General features: G+C 31.1%; 3 protein-coding genes across 3 annotated transcripts; 1 reads left to right on the top strand and 2 right to left on the bottom strand.

Moving 5' to 3' along the window:
* Positions 1-1,756: 1,756 nt before the first annotated feature.
* LOC123920949 (caffeoyl-CoA O-methyltransferase 5-like) lies at positions 1,757-10,349 on the bottom strand. Its single transcript, XM_045973310.1, has 5 exons — positions 10,162-10,349; positions 9,475-9,554; positions 3,147-3,291; positions 2,490-2,621; positions 1,757-2,292 (listed from the first exon to the last, which is right to left on the bottom strand). Exons 1-5 carry the CDS (start codon positions 10,279-10,281, stop codon positions 1,999-2,001), a joined length of 771 nt encoding a protein of 256 aa, XP_045829266.1. The 5' UTR covers positions 10,282-10,349; the 3' UTR covers positions 1,757-1,998.
* LOC123920947 lies at positions 6,538-8,700 on the bottom strand. Its single transcript, XM_045973308.1, has 2 exons — positions 7,099-8,700; positions 6,538-6,820 (listed from the first exon to the last, which is right to left on the bottom strand). The coding sequence occupies exons 1-2, from the start codon at positions 8,126-8,128 to the stop codon at positions 6,783-6,785; spliced, it is 1,068 nt and encodes a 355-aa protein (XP_045829264.1). The 5' UTR covers positions 8,129-8,700; the 3' UTR covers positions 6,538-6,782.
* A 9,518-nt stretch (positions 10,350-19,867) lies between the features above and the next one.
* LOC123922779 lies at positions 19,868-22,211 on the top strand. The gene is made up of 3 exons (XM_045975469.1): positions 19,868-20,337; positions 21,766-21,897; positions 22,134-22,211. The coding sequence occupies exons 1-3, from the start codon at positions 19,879-19,881 to the stop codon at positions 22,209-22,211; spliced, it is 669 nt and encodes a 222-aa protein (XP_045831425.1). The 5' UTR covers positions 19,868-19,878.
* Positions 22,212-22,500: the final 289 nt, after the last annotated feature.

Genomic DNA, 22,500 nt, shown 5'->3' on the forward strand with positions numbered 1-22,500 from the left:
TAAATCTTTGTCGTTGGATGGAAATGAATGGTCTAGATTAAAATAATTCACGTGTGGTGTTGGTATACTATATCCCTTTTTGTGAAACTGTTCATCCATTGTCTAAATTGTTCTCCCTTTTAAATATTTTAAATACTTATTATAATCGATCACTTATTGACGTGATCCATGTTAAATTTTTTTTTAATGTACCATATGTCTAAACATATGTATAAAAAACGAGAAAGGATTCTCTCAAGTACAAAAAATAATTGAGAAAATAATGTGGAGTAATAGACTATTGGATGATAAATATAAAACAATATTTTAATTTAAAAAAAAAATGGAGAAAAGATGATTGATGGTTGAGATGTGATAATTGAGAAAAACAAAATTGAGAGGATTTATTCTATGAAAAACATTTATCTAATACTATTATAGTACTATTTGCACCGTTTTGAAGGGCTTTGTTTGACATTAAAGTTTGTAGGCTTGTGTTGATGCCAACCAATAGCCTGTAAGCCAGGTGACATGCTGCAAAATAAAGATTTTTTACTCAACTACATAATAAAAAAAATTATAATAAGTATTTAGATAGATATATTTAAATACTCAATGATATCAACACAAACCTATTGGTTGAGTAGTTAAAGATATTTAAATAGATATATTAGCTGATGGATATTAAAAAATTAAATATATCGCTTAATGTCAATGATATTGATATCAATTAAAAGTTTATATATATATATATATATATTAGTAAAAGAAAATTCATCACAAATTGTAAATTAGATTAACTTGATACGCACAAAGTTCTCAACAAAATATACGTAAAAAATTAAGCGTGTGATATTAGCCCAAGGAGCTCATATATGTGACAAGGGAGTGTTGACTTTGCTCCATTTATTGGCTTTTATTGTTTTTCTATGTATGAGAGATAGTATAGACATAAAAAATACTTCTAAAATGTAAAAGAATTTTTTTTACTAAAATGTAAGTCGTTTTACAATTTCAATATATAATTATGGTTGATCTTCCTAAATTATCTTTTTTATTTTCTTCCATATTTTGTTTTAACTTTCTCATGTCATGCTTTTACGCATATCAACGAGAGAGAAATGAGAAGTTACTATTAAGACTTTTTTTGTTTTACAAAGCTTTAAATGTTACATGAAAGGTAAAAGAGAAAAAACATTATAATTTTTGACAACATTTACAAAAGTTAGCAATTCCTTAATATGATATAAATATCAAAGTGACTTACATTTTGGAACTGAGTCAATAGATTACTAATATTCATTTTAATAAGTTTCCCATAAGTTTTTTATTTGTGACTATCTTTTTCATAAAATAAAAAAAATCATAACTCTCTTCGCCTTTTCGATTAAAACAATAACATAATTGGCGTCAATTCAATATAAGTTGATTTTTTTAATTTTTGTTGTTTTAATAGCAAGTTGAAACAGCCAGCCCTAAATTTTAAAACGAGATAAGTTCCTCCTTCTCATTAAGTTTTCTTCATCTTCTTTCATAGGAAATAAGTGGTTTTGTGTTTTTTTTCTCTTATAATTTTTTTTTGGTACATATTTTTTTCTTATAATTATAAGAGATTTTTTCTCTTATAATTTATTTGTCTTTAAGTGTGATAACTTATTTTGTGTGTGTAAAGATTTTTAATGACCGCTATTCTCTTATCTTAACAACCAACAACAACAAAAAATTAAAAAAGGAAAAAATTGAAAAGAAAAACATTAGGATAACAGTGCCTATTGACCATTTTAAAATTCTTTTTAAGTACTATTTGAACCATTTCAATCCCTCTTACATTATCTAATAAAATTTTAAATATGTCAAAAAAATTATGATTTTGTAAAAGTTAAATAATATTTTATAAGATAAAAAACATATAAAATTAATTGCAAAACGACACCTCACGAGTCATAGCCTTATTAAAAATTTAAATACTTATAATAAAAACACAAATTCTCCGAGCACACAAATGTCATGACAGAGGAATCAACTAATGCGGCGGCAAAGGGTAATTCCATCAGCTACTGTAAGTTGACAAATTTCGATCCTTGAATCTTGAGCTAGATATTTGTTGACCTCAATCACATGACCACGTAAATCTCTAATGAACTCCTCCATAGGTGCATCAGGGGGAAGCGCAACTGATCCACTCCATAAAGTGTTATCATATCCAATTAATCCGCCAACTTTTACAAGATCAATCACTTTCTTATGATAGTTTATGTAATTCTCCTTATCAGCATCAACAAAAACAAAATCAAATGTCCCCTTGTTATTTTCCTGCAAAATTAATATCAATTCAAGTAATTTAATTCTAAGGTTTTTGATCTATAAAGTCTTTTATGATTTGTTCTAGAACACTATCCCATCACCCTAAATTTCATTCATAAAATATATATTTTTATTCTAAGTTTGTAAGTCGTGAATGGTATAAAAAGATAATGAAATCAAGTTGGGAAATAAAAATGCAAACTCACATCTTGAAGAAGTTCGTCAAGAAGAAAGAGAGCATGTCCTTCTCGAAAGTCGATCTTGTGAATCACTCCAGCTTTTTCAATCATAGGCAATCCCAATTCATAGTATTCACGAGTAATGTCCAAAGCCACAACCTAATGAAATAAATCAAGCATGAGTTGCACATTAATTAAAGTTTTCGAAATGAGTAAACTGTCAAATACTCCCTGAAATTTTAAAATTTGTCAAATACCCTCATGAAATTTGGAAATAGGCAAATACTCCCTCCTGAAATTTTAAAAAGTCAATCAAATTGCCCTTAGACGTGGACTCTGACTGGTAGTGTCAGGGGGCAATTTTAATTTTAAATTAAAACTAACTCTCAATTAATTTTAAATTATAATATGCATATATATATATATATATATATATATATATATATATATATATGCATGTCATTGTTACAATGTAATTCGAATTTTGAGATTAAGTTCATGAAGCGGTAATCGAATATGGCAGCTGACACCTTAACTAGGACGACCATTTCTTGGTCTAGTCACACTTATTTTAACAGTATCTCCCATTGTATTAAATATTTTATTATTAATGATATGAGTTGATTGTGTTTATTGAAAAGAAAAAAAAACCAATTCTAGTCATTATAAATTATGGAGCCTTACCTTTCCATCGGAGGGAAGAGCAAGAGCAGTAGAGAGCAAAGAGTAACCTGTGTATACACCAATTTCCATTGTGTTCTTTGCATTTATCAGTTTAACCAACATGCTTATAAGTTGTCCTTCATCCGCGGGGGTAGCCATATGGCTCCTATTTTAAAACATTGATCATGTATATTAAACAAAATAGTTTTTCCCCTTTTATGAGATGCATAAATAGATAGAGCTATCTGATATGGAACTGGTTCAAATATGGACTCTACTATTATTTATAGTTAATTTTAACAAAATATTATTTATATTCTCTATTTTTTATTATTATAAAATATAAAATTACAACAAAATTTCACTTATTGTAAAATATAAATTACTAAATATAAGTAAGTATCTCTCTCGGTCATAATTTGAATTTTGGTTCGACATGTTATGAGGGTTTAACATTTCCTTGACCCAACCTCTCTTGGTAAATATTTTAATATAATTATTACATATCTATCATATATTTTTTTCTTCATAGTCTTAATTATTAATTATTAACATTATCACTACACTTTAAATTATTGTTTTGAATAAAGAACCGAAAATATAGAAGCAAAAAGGTGAAAATATGCATTCCCCAAAATAGCATATATTTTGGGTTGGAGTTTTTGTCCAATAGTTGATTGGTGTACTGTAGAAACTCAGGAAAATATAAAAAGACATTTGTATATATTTTTGTGTTATGTTTAAGTACAAGCAAGTGCTCCTATTTATATTATAGGATTTGAGACAAAGAGACAAAGAAAGTAATTACACATAAAAGATAATTGATCCTAACATAATTACAATATAAAGTCTAATAATAAGAGAATCACAATACTCCTATATCATAACATTCCCCCTCAAACTCAAGTGGGTGGAGCATTAACCAACTTGAGTTTGGATACTAAAGTGCGGAAGCGACCAGGTGAATGAGGTTTTGTGAACAAATCAGCCGGCTGGTCAAGAGTGCCAATGGAGATAAGATGAAGTTCACCACGAAGAAGATGTTGGCGAATGAAGTGACAATCAATTTCAATATGTTTGGTACGTTCATGGAAAACATCATTGTGAGCAATTTGAATGGCACTGCGATTGTCACAATATAGATTAGTTGGTGAAGATTGTGATGTCTCTAAATCAGCAAGAAGCCAGCGAAGCCACAATATCTCAGAAGTAGTGTCAGCAAGAGCACGATATTCAGATTCAGTGCTAGAGCGGGCTGTTAAAGTTTGTTTCTTGCTACGCCAGGATATAAGAGAATCTCCAAGAAAAATACAAAAACCAGTGGTGGAACGACGATCACTCGGATCACCGGCCCAATCAGCATCAGAGTAGGCGTTAAGAATCAAAGAGGATGTAGCTGAGTAATGAAGACCATAAAATAAGGTACCCTTGATATATCGAATAATCCGGAGGACGGCAGCATAATGTGTGGAACGTGGTGAAGCCATGAATTGGCTAACAAGATGAACAGCATATGAAATATCTGGCCGAGTAACTGTGAGGTATATCAGACTACCTACGAGCTGCCGATAAAGAGTGGCATCGGCAAGTAAAGTACCATCTTGAGGAGTAAATCGAATGTTGGGTTCGAGAGGAGTCTGTTCAATTTTACAATCAGTGAGACATGCTCGAGAGACGAGATCGGAAGCATACTTAGCCTGTGACAGAAACAAGCCATCACTTGAAGATAATACTTCAAGCCCCAGAAAATAAGTTAATGGTCCAAGATCCTTCATCTCAAAGTGTTGACACAAGAATTTCTTGAGCTCTTCAATTCCAATGGAGTCATCACCAGTGATAATCATGTCATCGACATAAAGAAGCAATACAACAGTGCCATTGTCAGTTTTCCGAGTAAAAAGAGCAGAATCATGAGCACTAGAGGAGAAATTCAATTGGGTGATAGTCTTGTGAAATTTAGAAAACCAAGCTCTAGGTGCTTGTTTGAGACCATAGAGAGCCTTGCGAAGGCGACATACTTTGTTTTCCTGACAGATATATCCTGGGGGAGGACGCATGTAAACCTCTTCTTCTAACTCGCCATTGAGGAAGGCATTTTTAACATCCATTTGAGTGAGTTTCCATTGGCGAGTGGCAGCAATAGCAAGAAGGGTTCGAACAGAGGTGATACGTGCAACAGGGGCAAATGTTTCCTCATAATCAATACCATACTCTTGAGTGAACCCTTTTGCCACAAGACGAGCTTTGTAACGCTCGATAGATCCGTCAGAAAGAGTCTTGATTTTATACACCCACTTGCATCCCACAAGAGTCTTATTAGAAGGAGGATCGACAAGGTCCCATGTGTGGGTTTTCTCTAATGCGTGTAATTCTTCCTGCATAGCTTGCTGCCAATGAGGATCTGCAGATGCTTCCTTATAGGATTGTGGTTCATGATGGTGAAGCATAGTGGAATAACAATGATAATTATCACGAAGGTATGGAGGTGGATTTCTTACCCGTGGAGGAAGCTCAATAGTGGGCGGTTCAGGATCAACAGACGAAACATCATCACTAGAAGTGGATGGAATATCGGAAGGCATCGGAAGCTCACTAGATGAACCTACATGCATCTCAGAACCTGCAATTGTGTCACTAGGAAAATAATCGACATCAGGGTTAGTAAAGAGAGGAGTTGAAGTAGAAGGGATTGACTTAAACTTCGACAAGGAAGAGAACATTATATGTTCCCAAAAGACAACATGACGAGAGGTACGAATGCGTTGGGATATTGGGTCCCAACATCGATAACCTTTGTGTTCAGTCCCATAACCAAGAAAACAACATAGACGAGCACGGGGCTCAAGTTTAGTATATTCATGGGGCTGAAGGAGGACAAAACAGGCACAACCAAACACCTTAAGTGAGTTATAGTCTGGTGTAGTGAGATAAAGACGTTCAAAGGGAGAGACATTGCCGATGATAGAGGAAGGGAGACGATTGATTATGTGGACAGCTGTAAGAGCAGCTTCACCCCAAGCACGTTCTGGACAAGAGGCTGAGATAAGCATGGCACGAACTGAGTCAAGAATGTGACGATGCTTTCTCTCGGCACGACCATTTTGTTGAGATGTATATGGACATGAAAATTCAGACAAAGTACCCTGCTCATGAAGAAAAGATAAGAGTTTGGAATCACGATATTCCATTGCATTATCTCGGCGAAAAACCTTAATTGTTTTAGAAAATTGTGTTTTAATCATTTTGGCAAAGTTAATGTAAATTTGAGGAAGTTCATGCCGATTTTTCATCATGAATATCCAAGTAAATCGAGAATAATCATCAACAAATATCACAAAATACCGAGAACCTCCCATTGAAGGGGTGGGAGCAGGACCCCATATATCAGAATGCACAAGATCAAATGATGAAATTGAAATAGAGGTACTTTTATTAAATGATAAAGCAGGTTGCTTAGCAGTTTGACAAGAAGTACATTCAAGAGACTCATTTGCAACAGATCCTAAATGACCTTGAGACACAAGATGACGCATTTTTCCAATAGAGCTATGAGCAAGACGACAGTGCCAAAGTCGAATGGAAGAATCTTTGGAAGCGGCACATATGTTAGGCACTTGAGGAACATGCAGTTTAGTGAGCTCAAATAGCCTTCCGGTCTTACATCCAGTCCCTATGAGTTGTCCCGTCCGCGGATCCTGCACACGACATCCAGAGGAAGAGAATGTAAGTTCATAACCAAGATCACATAATTGGCCAACAGAGATAAGGTTAAAACTTAATTTAGGAATGAGATATGTGTCGGGTAAGCTTAAATTGGACAATGAGATAGAACCTTTATGGGTTACAGGCATAAGGGATCCGTCAGCAGTGTGAATAGATTGAGTAGTGGTATTTTCATATAGGGAAGAAAATAAGTGAGATGTAGATGTCATGTGATTACAACAGGCAGAATCTAAATACCATTTTGAATTACCTGGTGTGGTCGAAAGAGCGGCGGGAGTATTACCGTTACCAGAAGGAAGAAGTTGTCTAAGCAGAGACTCAAGATCAGTGACAGAAAAGGTAGACCGGGAGGATTCTGCAGAACTATTGGCAGCAGCAGTTGCAAGTGCAGGCTTCGAAAAGTTGGGACGTTGTTGATTCTTCTTTTGATCAGATCGCGGAGGGCGAGTGGGACAATTCTGAATCAAGTGTCCGGGTGTCTTGCAGTATCGACAACAGTTTGAAGCAATATGACCCTTTTTCATGCAATTATGACATTCCACATTGGGGCAATCAGAGAAGGAATGTCCAGGCTTGCGACAATGACGACAAAAATTGGTAGTTTTATTGGTAGCTGCGAAGGCAAGATCATTTTGTGGACGATGCAGTCCCAATCTAGTTTCTTCAGACTTAAGACAAGGAAGAGCATTCTCTAGTGTAGGTAAAGGGTTTTGATGCAGCAGAGATGCTCTCACCGGTTCATAATCATCAGTGAGAGCCATCAAAAATTGAATTAGCCGAATACGATTACGATGCTTCTCATATGTTTTTAGGTCGGTTGCATCTTTCAGAGAAGGCTCACACGAGGCTAATTGATTCCATATTGCTTCCATTTGTGCTAAAAACTCATAAACAGGCTGACCAGATTGTTGTTTCAAATTACCAAGATCTTTCAACAATTGATACTGATGAGATAAATCAGAAATAGTATAACGTTGTTTTAAATGATCCCATACCTCTTTGGCTGTCTCAAATCGTCCAAATTGCATATGGATACCTGGAGTTGAGGTATTGCGAAACCAAGTAATGATCTGGTGATTCTTGCTATCCCATTCCTCTAATCTGTCAGCAAAGGCTTCAGCCTGTTCATTAGCAGCGATTGTGGGACACGTTTTATCACCCGTCACATATCGCCAGAGCCGCCGACCTTTCAAGAATCCACACATCGCTTCAGTCCATTGATCATAATTAGAGCCGTTGAGAGTAACCGTAATAGGGACCGTGACCTCGGATTTCTCCATTATTACTATGGCTTCAACGAAATTAATACTGTTAGAGCAGTATCGGTAACCGTAGAGAATTAGATCTCACTCAAATAGTATGTGAAGGAACACGTTTACTATTTGAAGGGGAGGAGATTAATTGGTGAAAAGCTTACTGTTTTTGATGATATCAGGTTGATGTATGGTGATTGGTTGGCAAAATAACAAAAGGGATCAAGCTAGTGCTTTAAGAGATTAAGATGGAGTGAAAAGAAATAATCACCGAAAATAGGATTTGTGGTGCTTTAATAAATCAGTGAAGCACCGATTAGAAGTGGCGGCAGTAAAAAAAAAAGAATACTCAGGAAAACTGGCAAAAGGTAAGAGCCAAATAAAACCTAAGCTCTAGATACCATGTAGAAACTCAGGAAAATATAAAAAGACATTTGTATATATTTTTGTGTTATGTTTAAGTACAAGCAAGTGCTCCTATTTATATTATAGGATTTGAGACAAAGAGACAAAGAAAGTAATTACACATAAAAGATAATTGATCCTAACATAATTACAATATAAAGTCTAATAATAAGAGAATCACAATACTCCTATATCATAACATGTACCTTGTCAAATAATCGATTATCCCAAAAGCTTAAGCTGTTAGGATAGAATCATATCAATAATTTTATATTATTTCTAACATGCCCCCTCACACAATAGTCCACTTGAGCTTGAAGCGTGGATAATGCATAGGTCCACCTACCATATATTAGAAATAATATAAAATCATTGATGTGACTCTATCCTAACAGCTTAAGCTTTTGGGATAATCGGTTATTTAAGATGGTATCAGAGCCTCTCCCCGATCCGTTGGTCCACCTATTATCAGGTTTCCACTATCGGGCCACCCACCGTTTTATCCACGCACCAAGCCCAATAGTGCTGAGCGTGAGGGTGTGTGTTAAGAAGTCCTACATCAGTTGTGAGATGGCCTTGACAAGTGTTTATAAGCAAGTGACAATCTTCATCTTACAAGTCGGTTTTGTAAGGATGAGTTAGGCCCGAAACTCAATTCTAAGATACCTAGCCTTCAGCGTCTTAGGCTATTATGTAATGGCTATCTGCTCCGGACCTGAATTCTATTCGGTTAAAAGGCGTTGCAGTTATGGAGTAAATAAATTTTAGGTCATCCGATCAATTCGATCTAGATTGTACGGTCTAGATATTATTTCATAATTTTATATTAAACAAAAATAAAATATATTTTGAGATCTGAACTGTCTGATTTCAATCATACGGTTCATGTACAAAATCCCCATATTTTGGTATATATAATTTGCAAGTTTGGTTTCTAAAATAAAAAAGAGAAACAAGCATGATCTTACCGAGGGTGTTTTTCTGTCATATCACGGAGCTCCTTCAAAGACGGGTGCTCTTTTGGAAACACACTTGTTTCAAGTACATACTGCACAATGATAATATTTTTATTATTTTATTTACAAATTAAGTAGAAAACAAGTGTTAAATTAACAAGTATTAAAAAAATGTGTTAAATTGACAAAAAAATATATCATCTATATTGCAATTGCAACTGGTAGTAAAGATAGATTGTTGATCAAGTTTTGTAAAATCTAAACTAAAATCTAAATGTTGTGCCTTGAAAGTTTCAAATTAAATGGTTTATTTGCCATCTTCAAATTAAATGCTGCTTTCGTTTAATATAAAGGATGTTAACATGGGCGGAGCCAAGGCCAGCAAGTCTGAGCAGTTGCCCGAGGTGCAGCGCGCGCCAATGTGTTGGGCAGTTAGCGCTAGTGTTAGCAAGTATGTGTGCTTGTGTGTTAGCTATTCAATTGTATTTGTCTATTTGCAATTGCCAAGTATGAGTAAATGAGATAACACCTTTACACCAACAAATATATGTAAGTTTGAAAATTAAAAACAATGATAGTATGCATAATTTTTTCCTAAAGAAATAGTTATAAAGATCTTCAACAAGATTTATATGTAAGTAGGAAATAGATATGAGATTTTTGATTGTACCAAAAAAAAAGATAATTGTGGATATATACCTGATACAGTGCATTACTCTGAAGAAGAGTCTTTTGTTTATTAAATAAAAAAAGATCACTGTATACTTTGAATGCTATGGGTTGGTTTTCCTGTTTCTCTTCATTGTTATTGAAAGCCATCTCTTAATTATTTGTTTTTTTCAGACTATGAAATCAAAAGCGCTCTCGATGATGAAGAATAAAGTTCCAACAAGCTGTCCATTTTATAGAGAAAGGTGAGTGTCATGTTATAAACAAATCATTTAGATTGATAAATCTAAAAAAAATATATTTTAAAAAAATTTACAGCTAGGAGAATCTAAAATAATAAAAAAAAAAATCTTACGGATTGGTAAGGTTTTCCATCATATTTGGATTTGTATGTGTTGTGGTATAAATGACAATATTAACGATATACACAACACCTAAAATTAGGTGAGGTCTGATGTATCTCTTCATAATTTATGAGTATTTACATGTAGTACTAACAACTAATTTGTAATTAACTATTATTTCATATGCATATGGTTTGTTCTCATTGATTGATAGACGAATACCTTCAAACTATGAATGGTTAGTTTAGAAAAACCCTAAAACAAACACTTTTTAGCCCAAATTACTTTTTAGTCACATCTTAAATGTTCCGTATATGAGTCCCATAATGATATATCTGTTATGCAAAAATGTCCCTTATGTTAATTTTTTAACCACCATATACCTCAATAATGTGCGTCACCAACTAATTTTTGTTTCTATTTCTTCATCTTTATCCTCCATTATTCCTTCGTCATGTTCTTCAAACTTCAACATTCAAACCTAGAATTTCAAAACAAATCCAAACAAATAAATTGCAAAATTGCAAAAATCTTAACTTTTATCAAAATCTCAAATCTCCAAACAAAAACCCTAAATCCTAAAATTCCCAAATCTTGATTTATTTTGAAATTCTGAGTTTAAATGATGAATTTATGAAGAAGATGATGAATGAATTGAGAAAGAAATGGAAAAATGGAAGCAAATGATTTTGATTTTTTAAATTTTTTGGGTTTGATGATGAATTTCATTAGTGATGAAGATGATCAAGGGATGATATTTTATGAGTTTGTAGTGTTTTTTTTTTATATATAAAAATTAAGGGCTAAAGTGAAAAAAAAATTAATATGAGTGATCAATGTCGTAAACAGAGATATTTTTAAGGACTAAAGTGAAACATTTATTTATTGAGAGACTAATGTGAAACTAAAATATTCATTAATTAAGTGATTAAAATACTAATTTAGCCAAAGGACAAAAAATAACAAAGGAATTGGGTTCAAGTGGTTAATGAGCTCCCTCTGAAACGAATTATTTGGGAAAATCTGAGTTCGAATTGGAACAATTCTTGATCAGATTTTACTTACCTCGACCAAACTTTATAAAACCATGTAATTAATTAATATATGATGAGTGTTATACGGTGGATCGCCTTTATAAGTACGTAGTCTATCGCTTACCAATTAATGCTTAATTTTTTTTTGGTCAAGTAGCCTAGCGGCTATAGAAAATTCTACCTTTACGGTGGATAAGTGGATGATCGGGGTTTAAACCCCGGCCCGCTGTATATATAATGTAACGTCATGCCAATTGAGTTAAGCTCACGAAACAATTAATGTTTAAAACTAATAGAAATTTTAATGTCCGTCGACACTCGACAATACTCTTTTAAAATAAAAAATCACGACTCTCCTCGTCTTTTAAATTAAAATAAATGACGTCAATTCAATACGACTATTTTTTTATGTTTTAATTAGCCTTATATCAATTAAATCATTATTAAATCTTAAAAATAAAAATAACCTTTTTTTAATTGAAAATATATTATTAATAATAATCAGGTCTTTGCATAAGACGAACAAAGACCTATAAAAGAGGAGCTACAAAACAGAGGCGCCGTATATAAGCGGATACCAATGAAAATACCAAAACAGATACTACCTAGAGGTCACTTCTAATCTCATTCTTAGGAAGACATCCTCATCTTTCAGACCACCAGAGAATACATTAATCCGACCCATAGAGATGTTACTAGACACTAACTTCCAATCTCGAACAAAAAATGATCGGCCCATCATCAGAATCCAAAAAGCAGCTCCTTGAATTAAAAATTAATGAAACATCGATAGAAAGAGAACCTAGCCAAATAACTTATATTTCTAAATTACAATGTATATTGTCAAAATCTTATATATATTTTAAATACCTATTATAATAGATCACTTATTGATGTGGTGCATATTAAAAATTTCTTTAATGTACCATGTAGGCTTGTGTTGATGTTAACCAATAGCCAGTAAGCCAGGTGACATGCTGCATGCTGCAAAATAAAGATATTTTACTCAACCATGCATTCTGATGGATAATAAAAAAATTAAACATCACTTGGTGTCAATGATATCAATTAAAAGTTTATATTAGTAAAAAAAAATCATTTTTTTTACTAAAAAACAGCATTCATAAAAATTGTAAATTAGAACAACTTGATACGCACAAGGGGCAAAAGTTAATATGCATAAGGGGATGTTTATGCATGGTGCATAAGCCCAGAATTACTCGCGCGCCCCCCAGAAATTTCTCTCGTGCGCCCCCCAGCCCCCCCAAAGGCTCGCTATCCCCACCCCCTTTCTGCTGATGCACACGTTTTGTTTTTATTTTTAGCCTACTAGGCCTGAAAGCCCAATTGCTACGCGCGCCCCCCAATTGCTACGCGCCCCCCCCATTTTCTAGCCCCCAATTTCTAGCGCACCCCCCCAGGTTTTTTTTTTTTTTTTTAGATTTCTAGGCTTTTTTTTTGTCTCAGAATCGAATTTGAACGGCAATGAAGAACGTATGAATTAGACTCGAATTGGGTAGCTTGGTTTTTCTTTTTGTGATGAGGTTTTTTTTAGTGATAAAATATTTGTGTTTTTGCTGAATGGAGACAAAGTAGAGTGATTAATTTTTTTTATAATTGTTGAGTGATTATTGGTTAGAGAATCTTGAGATGTTAATTTGGTTCAGTAATAGTAATAATAATGAAGGAATATTATTTCAATAATACAATAAATTCAATATTAAAAACACAATATTGATTTCAATAAACACATAAAACCATTTTATAATACAAATGGTTTCACTTTTTAACTCTCTGAAACCATTTAACCAGCATAATGGTTTCCGGGATTTTTAAAACCATAAAAACACAATATTGATTTCAATAAACACATAAAACCATTTTATAATACAAATGGTTTCACTTTTTAACTCTCTGAAACCATTTAATCAGCATAATGGTTTCCAGGATTTTTAAAACCATAAAAACACAATATTGATTTCAATAAACACATAAAACCATTTTATAATACAAATGGTTTCACTTTTTAACTCTCTGAAACCATTTAACCAGCACAATGGTTTCCAGAATAATTATAACGAAAATTCACTGTTCATCTTCTCTTACACGAAACAGTGAAAACGTGATCACTGTTCATCCGCGATCACTGTTCATCTTCTTCACCTTCTCTCACGAACTCACACCTTCTCTCACGAACTCCGATTCCAATTCATCTCAGAAATTGCAAAACTCCGATTCCGATTCCGATTCATCTCAGAAATTGCAATTCGTTCTCGTTTTCGTTCGATTCAAGAGAATCGATTTGTAAGATTCCGATTGGAAAACGAAGATAGCGAGAGCGAAGAAGATTGAAGAGCTTGCAGCGGTTACAGCGATGATGGTTTGGCATGATTTTAGTTTAAAACTAACTACTAAAATAATTAACCATACATAATACTCTGAAATTTATCCCTAATCAATAAAATAAAATAAAATTCAATCAATCAAAATTAAAAGCGTGATAAAAAAAAATCTGAGGGGTGCGCTAGAAATCTAAAAAAAAAAAAAAACCTGGGGGGGTGCGCTAGAAATTGGGGGGCTAGAAAATGGGGGGGGGCGCGTAGCAATTGGGGGGCGCGCTAGAAATTGGGGGCTAGAAAATGGGGGGGCGCGTAGCAGTTGGGGGGCGCGCGTAGCAATATGGGGGGCGCGCATAGCAATTATGCATGGTGCATAAGTTTGGGCTTATGCACCTTAACCGGACCCCGCACAAGGTTCTCAATAAAATAAAAAATAAAAATTAAGCGTGATATTAGCCTAGGAACCCATATATATATATGTGACAAGGATGACATACAATGCACGGAAAAAATAGGATAAATATATTTTTTGTCTTTATAAAATTAGTGAATTTTATTTTTGATTTTATAAAATTTCATTATATGTTTTCATTCAAAAAAAATTTAGTTTTGTTTATTGTCTCTCAAAAAAAATTTTAACATAACATATAGACACATCTTAAAACATAAAAGAGTCATAATATTAACATTAAAATGAGTATAAATCAATCGGTAGAGATGAAAATTAAAATTTTATAAAGATAAAAAACATATTTAACCTAAAAATAAAATGAATCTACCAAACTTATCTTGGAGACATTATTATGTCGAAAGCAGCTTAGGTACATTAAAGAAATTTTATTTTAGGCATGAGTAAAATACAAGCCCACACCATTGCACTGTCCTTTTACAATTATTTTAGGCATGATCTAAACCATTTTTTTTATTAAGAAAAGGCATGATCTAAACCATGTCAATCCATCTTGAACCATCTATATTATATTATCTATTATTAAATTAAATATATGTACAACAATTTATGATTTTTTTCAAAGTTAAATACGGTTTCAATAAATATTGTTTTAATAAGCTATAAATATATTAACTTTATTTCAAACATACACTTCACAAGCCGTACCCTTATTAAAAATTTAAATACGGAGTATAATGATAATTAAAATTCTCCAAGCACACAAAAGATCTCGAAGGAGAGATTAGCTAATGCGGCATAGGGTAATCCCATCACCTATTGCGAGTTGACAAATCTCAATTCTTAAATCTTGAGCTAGATATTTATTGACCTCAATCACATGACCGCATAAACCCCTAACGATCTCCGTCATAGGGTGTGTTTAATTATCAAAATAGGTTGCACGTTAACTATCGATTAACGTGGATGTCTCATGGTGTCACGCAACAAGGACCATTTTATTTTTAAAATTCATGCAATGACTCTTTTAGAGACTATTTTAACATCAAGTGACATTTTCATGAACTATTTTAAAAATGCTAAAAATTTACTGCTACCAACCGTGATGAGTTAGAGTTTCCTCTATTTGCTAGGCCTTTATTTATTTTCCATTTAGAGAGAGATTGATACAAGTGAATATTAGTAAGATCTACAAAATAATGGGACCCACTTTTGATAGATCCCAATAATCTTTAATGGGGTCCACAAAATTCGTCTCTCTCTTCTTCCTCTCACAAGAGGCATACAATATATAGGATTTTCATTAAAGACTTTCGCAACAACTTACTTTTATTATAATTAAAATAGACACCAGATATTGACGCTAAAGTCAAAACTCACATTGGTTATTATATCCCCAAATAATGCCCCAGAGGTGATCAAATTACCAACAATCAATTATTTTTTCTTCCAACTCTGACATTCTCTGTTTCAATTCCATATTACAGGAACAAACATGACATTAATTCAACAATATTAAACTGCTATGGATTTCCATTCATCTAGCGACACTAGTAAAATTCTCTTTAGAGTTGTTGTGAATTTTTCTATGGGAGGTCTAGTAATAAATCTCCTTCCAATTAATTCTCTTTGATGGAATAACCTACTGGTGGCATCGACAAAATTGGTAGATCTTGCAAAGGGAAACACAAAGACTATTTTGCTTGTTGAAAAAGAAAAAACCTACTAGTGGGACTAGTTCTAATTAATTTGCAATATAAATATAATAGATTTATCAATTTTCCATTAATTTGCAATAAAGAAAAACTTAAGGAACAGGTACCAGGAAGTCGATGTGAGTGCAGCAATGGGGATAGGTTTCCGGCAGAGGTAGAGTTGCATTGTGGAATAGGTTTTTTAAGTGGATAATTAAAATCAATGAACCAAAATTAGTGTAACAATTTTAAAGTTACACCGGTGTAATTTGATCTCCCTCCGGTGTAACATTTGAGTAATGTTACACCGCTCAATATACAAATTTTACAAAATCCACCATTGGATTGAAAGTTCATATCGTATAGATCATCTATGTTAAATTTTATAAAAATTTAAAATCTTTTGACTTTTCTTATAAATCTCATTAAATGTTTGGGTTGATTTCCTATAAATGTATGCGCCGCTTCCCCATATAGAGGCATTATATGTTTGTGTTTCTGACCTACAATGCTGTCCTAAATTATAAGGGAAAAAATAAAAATCACATTTATTAAGAAAAAGTAAAACATGATAAATTGAAATATGTTTTTATGGGTTTTCCTTAGAATAAGTTGTATGAGAAGATGTAAAAGCAATTCTTATTGGTTGTTGTTTATTGAGAAAATGAGAGAGAAAAAAATTAAATGCAATTTGCATTAAATTTTATGAGATTAAGACAAAAAAAACATTTTTGAAAATAATTTTTTCCTTATAATTTGGGACAAAAAAAGGAATTTTTTCATTTATAATTCGAGACGGAGGGAGTATACAATAGATCATTTACCAATACAGACACATACCAATAAACTATGTGTACAAGATTCTCTATACTATTAAATGCTTATGCAAGTTCCCTATACTCCTTCAGGTGAATAAGTGGGAGATTCTGAATTCGAACCCGACTCGTGATTTATAAACTTTTTTTTACAGGAATTTTATTAATTTTATTTCGGTCGCTAAATCGGTCTCTAAAAGTGATTTTTCTAGTAGTGATAATATAATGTAGAAATAAAAACACTAATAGTATTTTAAAGAGCTTTTTCAAATAAAGGGAAAGAAACCTTTCACAATAATATAATAAATGGAAAAAGAATCCTTGTATTTCTAACACTACTAAAAAAAATAGACGAGTCTCCTTTTGAATAAAAAAACTTCATTAATTACTTTATTTTTAATTATTTTGACCAATAATATTAAAAATAATATAAAAAAATTTATTAAAACAAAGTTGATTTAAGAAATGTATAAATAAAAATGTAGTATTTTAAAATATATTCTCAGATAAAGTGAAAGAATCCTTTCATACAGTCGTGATAAAGCAAAAAAAAATTGCTAATATAGAGAACATTGGATAGAGTGTATTTTAATTAACAATAACTTATGATTTTTGTCCTATAAGTACAATTTAGTGGTAGCAACAAAGACGTACACATGAGTCTGAATTTGAATATAAAATTATTCATTTTTCTACATTTAAGGTGTGTGAGTTTAGCCTGTTTAACAAAAAATAATTTTTCCATTTTCCAACTTTTTTAAATAAAATGAGTATAATAACAATTGATAATTTTTTAATTATAAAATGTTTTAATTTCACCTAATTAATTAGGAAGTGATTGATAAAACTACAAAAATAAATTGTATTTTTTGACTAAAAAATATTATTTAAATAAAGAATGCTTTTAAGGATTAAAGCAACTGATTTAATATTAAAAATGATTTTGAAATTGTATTAAAATGATTATTAATAAAAAATATTTTCGTTTATAAATAATTATAACAAATTTGGTTTAATTAAAGCAATTATAATTTAATACTTCCTCTAGTCCTTTTTATAAAAAATAATTCACTTTTTAATTTCATTGAATAACTGATGTATCTGGTCAATAATACAGACCAAATACATTAATTATTCAATGAACTTAAAAAGTCAACAATGTATTGTGAAAAGAATCGGAGAAAGTATAAACGATAAAAATGTCGGTGCAACTCTTTTTACTTTTTGATAAGTCAAATGAATACGCAGAAAAGTACATATTTCATTTAATACATATGTTACCTTCAATTCAATTTTATCAAAAGAAAATGTTACCTTCAAGTCAAAATTAAGAAAAAAGACAAAATGCTTAAATGAGAACATAATTATTATTGCTTTTGATTTTTTTATTTTTAAAGTACTGGTATGCACTCTCTTTTTAATATTATATATATTAGATGAAATTTATATAGAAAGGAAAAGATTTAACATTTTTTTATACAATAAAAAAAGGGGTTTCCTTTAAAATATTAAACATTTTTCTTTTTATATTATTTGCATACATATTATTTTTAAGATAAAAATGAAGATTGATATTGGTTTAATGGATTGAGGGTTATAAAATGCAAAATAGTTGACATAGGGAAATAGAGGAAGTATAAGCCACCTCAATACCATTTGTACAAAAACAAAAACTCTAGCTTGTTGATGTTTTACGATTTAGAAGAGGGAGAAAGTGTTGGATGAATACTCAAAATTATGATAGCATAAGAGAAAGTGTTGAAAAGAATTCAAATCCGATGTTTCACTCTCATTCATAGGTATATTCTCCTTGATCTTTCCATCAGTTATATCGGATGTTCATTTTATTCATGACATTTATTTTGTTGATTTTTAAATATATGGGATTTTATTTTATTTGGATCGATGACTTGTTTCATGATTCAAATATTTTCTCAATCACCTATTTTTATCAAATTTCCACCCTGAAAGTTGATTTGGTAGGTAGAATCAATGTCAAATATTTTGAAAAGATATTTTCTAATCAACTAATTTGTTTTTATTTTTATTTTTACAATGAGTTGGGGATCCAACCCAAAATCTATAATATATTACCCAAATCCCTCACCACTAGACCAAACCTAGTGGCTTATTAACTAATTTGTTTGATTTACACTTAACAAAATAAAAAATTCCTCAATTTGTGTGATTGATTAGTTGTTTTTAGATTATTTTGTTACTTACTATGATATCAAACCCATGACCACTTCTTTTAGGCCCCATTAATTTATATTTTGTTTTTAAGAAAACCTTTTTTTCCCTATTATTTAAGTATAACCTAATTAGAAAGTAATTAATTTTGCCCAAAAAATGTCGACTTAGTGGTTAAAATCTAAATTTATAAATCGTTATCTTGACGGACATGATACACATCCTACTTGAGATAATTATAAAATGGTAGTATCACTGTTATTCATAATAATTTCTTGTTTTCATATTATTTTAAAAACAATAGACTCATAATACAGGTTGCTACTTTTGTCCAATTGAAAAAACGAGTCAATTTGATTAATAAAAAATGGGGTAATACAATTTGACTTATAAAGAACCAATGCACAACTTTAGTCTATTAGTACACCCCACATATATCTTTTACGCTCCACTTTAGTCTCACTTTCTTCTTCTATTTCATCTTTTCTCTATACTCACAATGATGTATCTCATAACTTTATCATTTAAACTTAATAACTTATAATAAAAAAAATGTATTTGATTTTATAACTACTTTAGCCAAAGATGAATTAATATAAATGTCATTTCTTTTTATTCGTAGAACAACATGAACATTTTAATTGATGTAATATGTCATAGTTAAAAGTGCAAATAGTGTTAGTAGTTATCAATATTATAACGATATGGAATAATATATTTTTTATTCTTATGCAGGTTCAACAAACTATATACAAAATTTTGCTACAACTGGAATAGAGAGTCATAGCGGAAGTAATTCTTCCACAATCTTAAACGGAATAAAAAATAGGAAATCTTTGGAATTTACAGTGAATCAAGATGTTTTTGTACATTTATCATTGAAAAGAACATCCACCCTAGAGAGGAACCTTTGTATGTACAAATGAATTTCCTCCCTTTCTCTAGCCCTTCAGATATAACTCAAAATATTGGTGAAATTTCTTCACAACAACCAACAAATCACAATGCACACAATTTTCAAAGAAACAATATTAATCAAGGAAATGTCATATTTGCCCCTCAAGCCATAAGGGGAGCCTTCTATCTTAGGAGTCTTCTCAATTATCATGAACAAAACACTTTTAATTTTGGTGTTAATCAACTTAATGGTCTTCATGAATGGGTGCCTCAGATCAATATGAATCAACAAGAATATAATCATAGTACTCGAATCGTTAATTTACCTTATGCTTCATTGGATAGAAGTTCCATATCGGAGAACCAATATAGTTCTAGTTCAACAACTAATGCAATTCAAGTTGGTGAAAATGATGAGCAACAACGTTCCCATATTATATCAACTCGTGATTCTGAATTAATGAGACCAATGATGCAGATTGAGGTATTCATATGATCAAATACCAACCTTACTTAATAATTTCATGTGAGTTTAAAATTATCATGTTTTTAGAATAATATATTGTTGGATTATTTACACATATACCTTTTGTGGGAAAAACATTAACATGACCAATATGTTATTTTAGTTTTATTCAAATTTATGGTCGTTGAGACTCTTTTAACAGTAATCTATGTTCTAATGAAAGTCTAAAACCAATAGATATGCAAAAGAAATTTTACCTTGTTAACAAAAAAAAAAGGGTTGAATATAATGTTGAATAACATTAAATGATTAGTACATATATATGTTAGATGTAATAATTTAATTCTTCATGCAAATTGTTGTATTTGTAGAAAAGAGACATATAATTTTACTCTCTTGTTAATAGATGAAGCTATGAATATGATTATATATTTAGATTAATCAATTGTTAAATTTATGTAATAGTTTGCAGCCAATTTGTTCAATGACTTGTTTGTAACATTGTCACAAATCATAACCAAAAGTAGAATTACTTTAACTATTATATAGAAGATATTTTAATATATTTATTTCATTATATAACAGATAGAAACTATTATGGAACGAATACATATCGGTCAATTTTTGAGACTCCAAGTATATCTTTTCATAATTATTTTTTTCATAATTATTTTTCATCAATTTGTATATGGAGATTAAGTGATACATTGACCATCAACTTAGATATTATGGTCTGTTATATATCGTTGAAGTGAAAAATTATGAACAAAATGAAACGTTCAACATTATATGTAGGGCTCATTTATTTAAAATATATTTTTTACATTTTAGTTATTTTTAAGGTTATTTTATAAAAATTAATTTTTTTGCTGAAAATAAAAAACTATTTTCATTAGCTTTTGAAAAAAAAATCATATTTATTCTAAAAGAGAAAAATATAAAATCTGAATATAATATTATAATTTTAAACACAAAATGACAAATATTATTGAAACTTTCACACAACTGAATGGTCTTGTGTTAAAACTCGAATAAAAGAATTCAGCTTAACAATTTCGATATTGTTAATTGAACTAAGATGTATGTTCAAATAACTTTTATTTTAATCTATATAAATGAGCAAGTTTATTTAATATAGTAAAATAAACCATGTTAAACATTTCTCTCTTTATTTTTTCTTTTATTATAACAATAATCCCTACACTTTCCACACCACAATGATAATCTTTTAGGTTAAATATGTTTTTGGTCTCTGTAAAATTATCAAGTTTTGATTTTGGTCCTTATAATAAAAATGACATTTTTTGGTCCCTACTAAAATTTTATGCATGCAGTTTAAGTTATCTTAATTAAACTTTTGCCATGTTGTCTTTAAAAACAAGAATCATTCCTAGAACAAATTACTTAATTTGAGTTGAATTTTGTACTAAAAATATTAATTGACAGTTGCAAAGGAGACATATTCGAACTAAAAAATGGCTTACAGAGGACGAAATAATAAAGTGTATAAGTTGTGGAAACTTTGAAGCCACGGTCGAAGGAACATCGAAAAATAAAGAATTGTGTTGCATTTGTCAGGTGAGACCAACTATGATTTAATGGTCATTTAAAGATAACCAAACAAGAATTATTAGTTTTATTAATTGACACTTTGATGATAGTTTATTTCTTTATATAATTGCAACTACTTTGTTAGACAAAAAATATTCAAAAAATATGATATATTAACCTTAATTAAAGAAGATTTATTTGAACATTTATATATAAATATTATTTTGTTTTTGGTTTTATTAACAACTTTTATTTATGTTTAGGAGGAATATCTAACAGGTGAAGAAATTGGAAAGTTAGATTGTGCACATATTTTTCACATGAATTGCATCAAGCAATGACTAATAGATAAGAACATATGTCCACTTTGTAACCGTAGGGATTGTTTATTGTTGGTGATGTAATTGATGGTTGCTAAAGCAACAACTTTGTATAATATGCTCTTGAAAATCTAATTTTGTAATTTATGTTAGTAAAGTAAATGTATATATTAAATATGATTGTGACATGAATGACATGAGAAGAAGGGACTTGGATACAATGCAGTCACTGTGATGCAGTCAGTGCATCACAGTCGTCTGATTGAAATCAAATGGTTCAGATTTAAATGCAATTTAAATATAATAATTC

Source organism: Trifolium pratense, linkage group LG4, assembly GCF_020283565.1.
Source record: "Trifolium pratense cultivar HEN17-A07 linkage group LG4, ARS_RC_1.1, whole genome shotgun sequence".
Classification (NCBI taxonomy): domain Eukaryota; kingdom Viridiplantae; phylum Streptophyta; class Magnoliopsida; order Fabales; family Fabaceae; genus Trifolium; species Trifolium pratense.

What these genes read in the sequence shown, in the direction of transcription:
- LOC123922779 (XM_045975469.1), top strand. Translation starts at nt 19,879, where the DNA reads ATGAATTTCCTCCCTTTCTCTAGCCCTTCAGATATAACTCAAAATATT. An exon ending in GACCAATGATGCAGATTGAG is followed by an intron (nt 20,338 to 21,765) that starts GTATTCATATGA and finishes ATTAATTGACAG; the next exon opens with TTGCAAAGGAGACATATTCG. An exon ending in AATTGTGTTGCATTTGTCAG is followed by an intron (nt 21,898 to 22,133) that starts GTGAGACCAACT and finishes ATTTATGTTTAG; the next exon opens with GAGGAATATCTAACAGGTGA.
- LOC123920949 (XM_045973310.1), bottom strand. Translation starts at nt 10,281, where the DNA reads ATGGCTTTCAATAACAATGAAGAGAAACAGGAAAACCAACCCATAGCA. An exon ending in ATGACAGAAAAACACCCTCG is followed by an intron (nt 3,292 to 9,474) that starts GTAAGATCATGC and finishes GTTTTAAAATAG; the next exon opens with GAGCCATATGGCTACCCCCG. An exon ending in CTCTTCCCTCCGATGGAAAG is followed by an intron (nt 2,622 to 3,146) that starts GTAAGGCTCCAT and finishes TTATTTCATTAG; the next exon opens with GTTGTGGCTTTGGACATTAC.
- LOC123920947 (XM_045973308.1), bottom strand. Translation starts at nt 8,128, where the DNA reads ATGGAGAAATCCGAGGTCACGGTCCCTATTACGGTTACTCTCAACGGC. An exon ending in CGCTCTTTCGACCACACCAG is followed by an intron (nt 6,821 to 7,098) that starts GTAATTCAAAAT and finishes TGTCGTGTGCAG; the next exon opens with GATCCGCGGACGGGACAACT.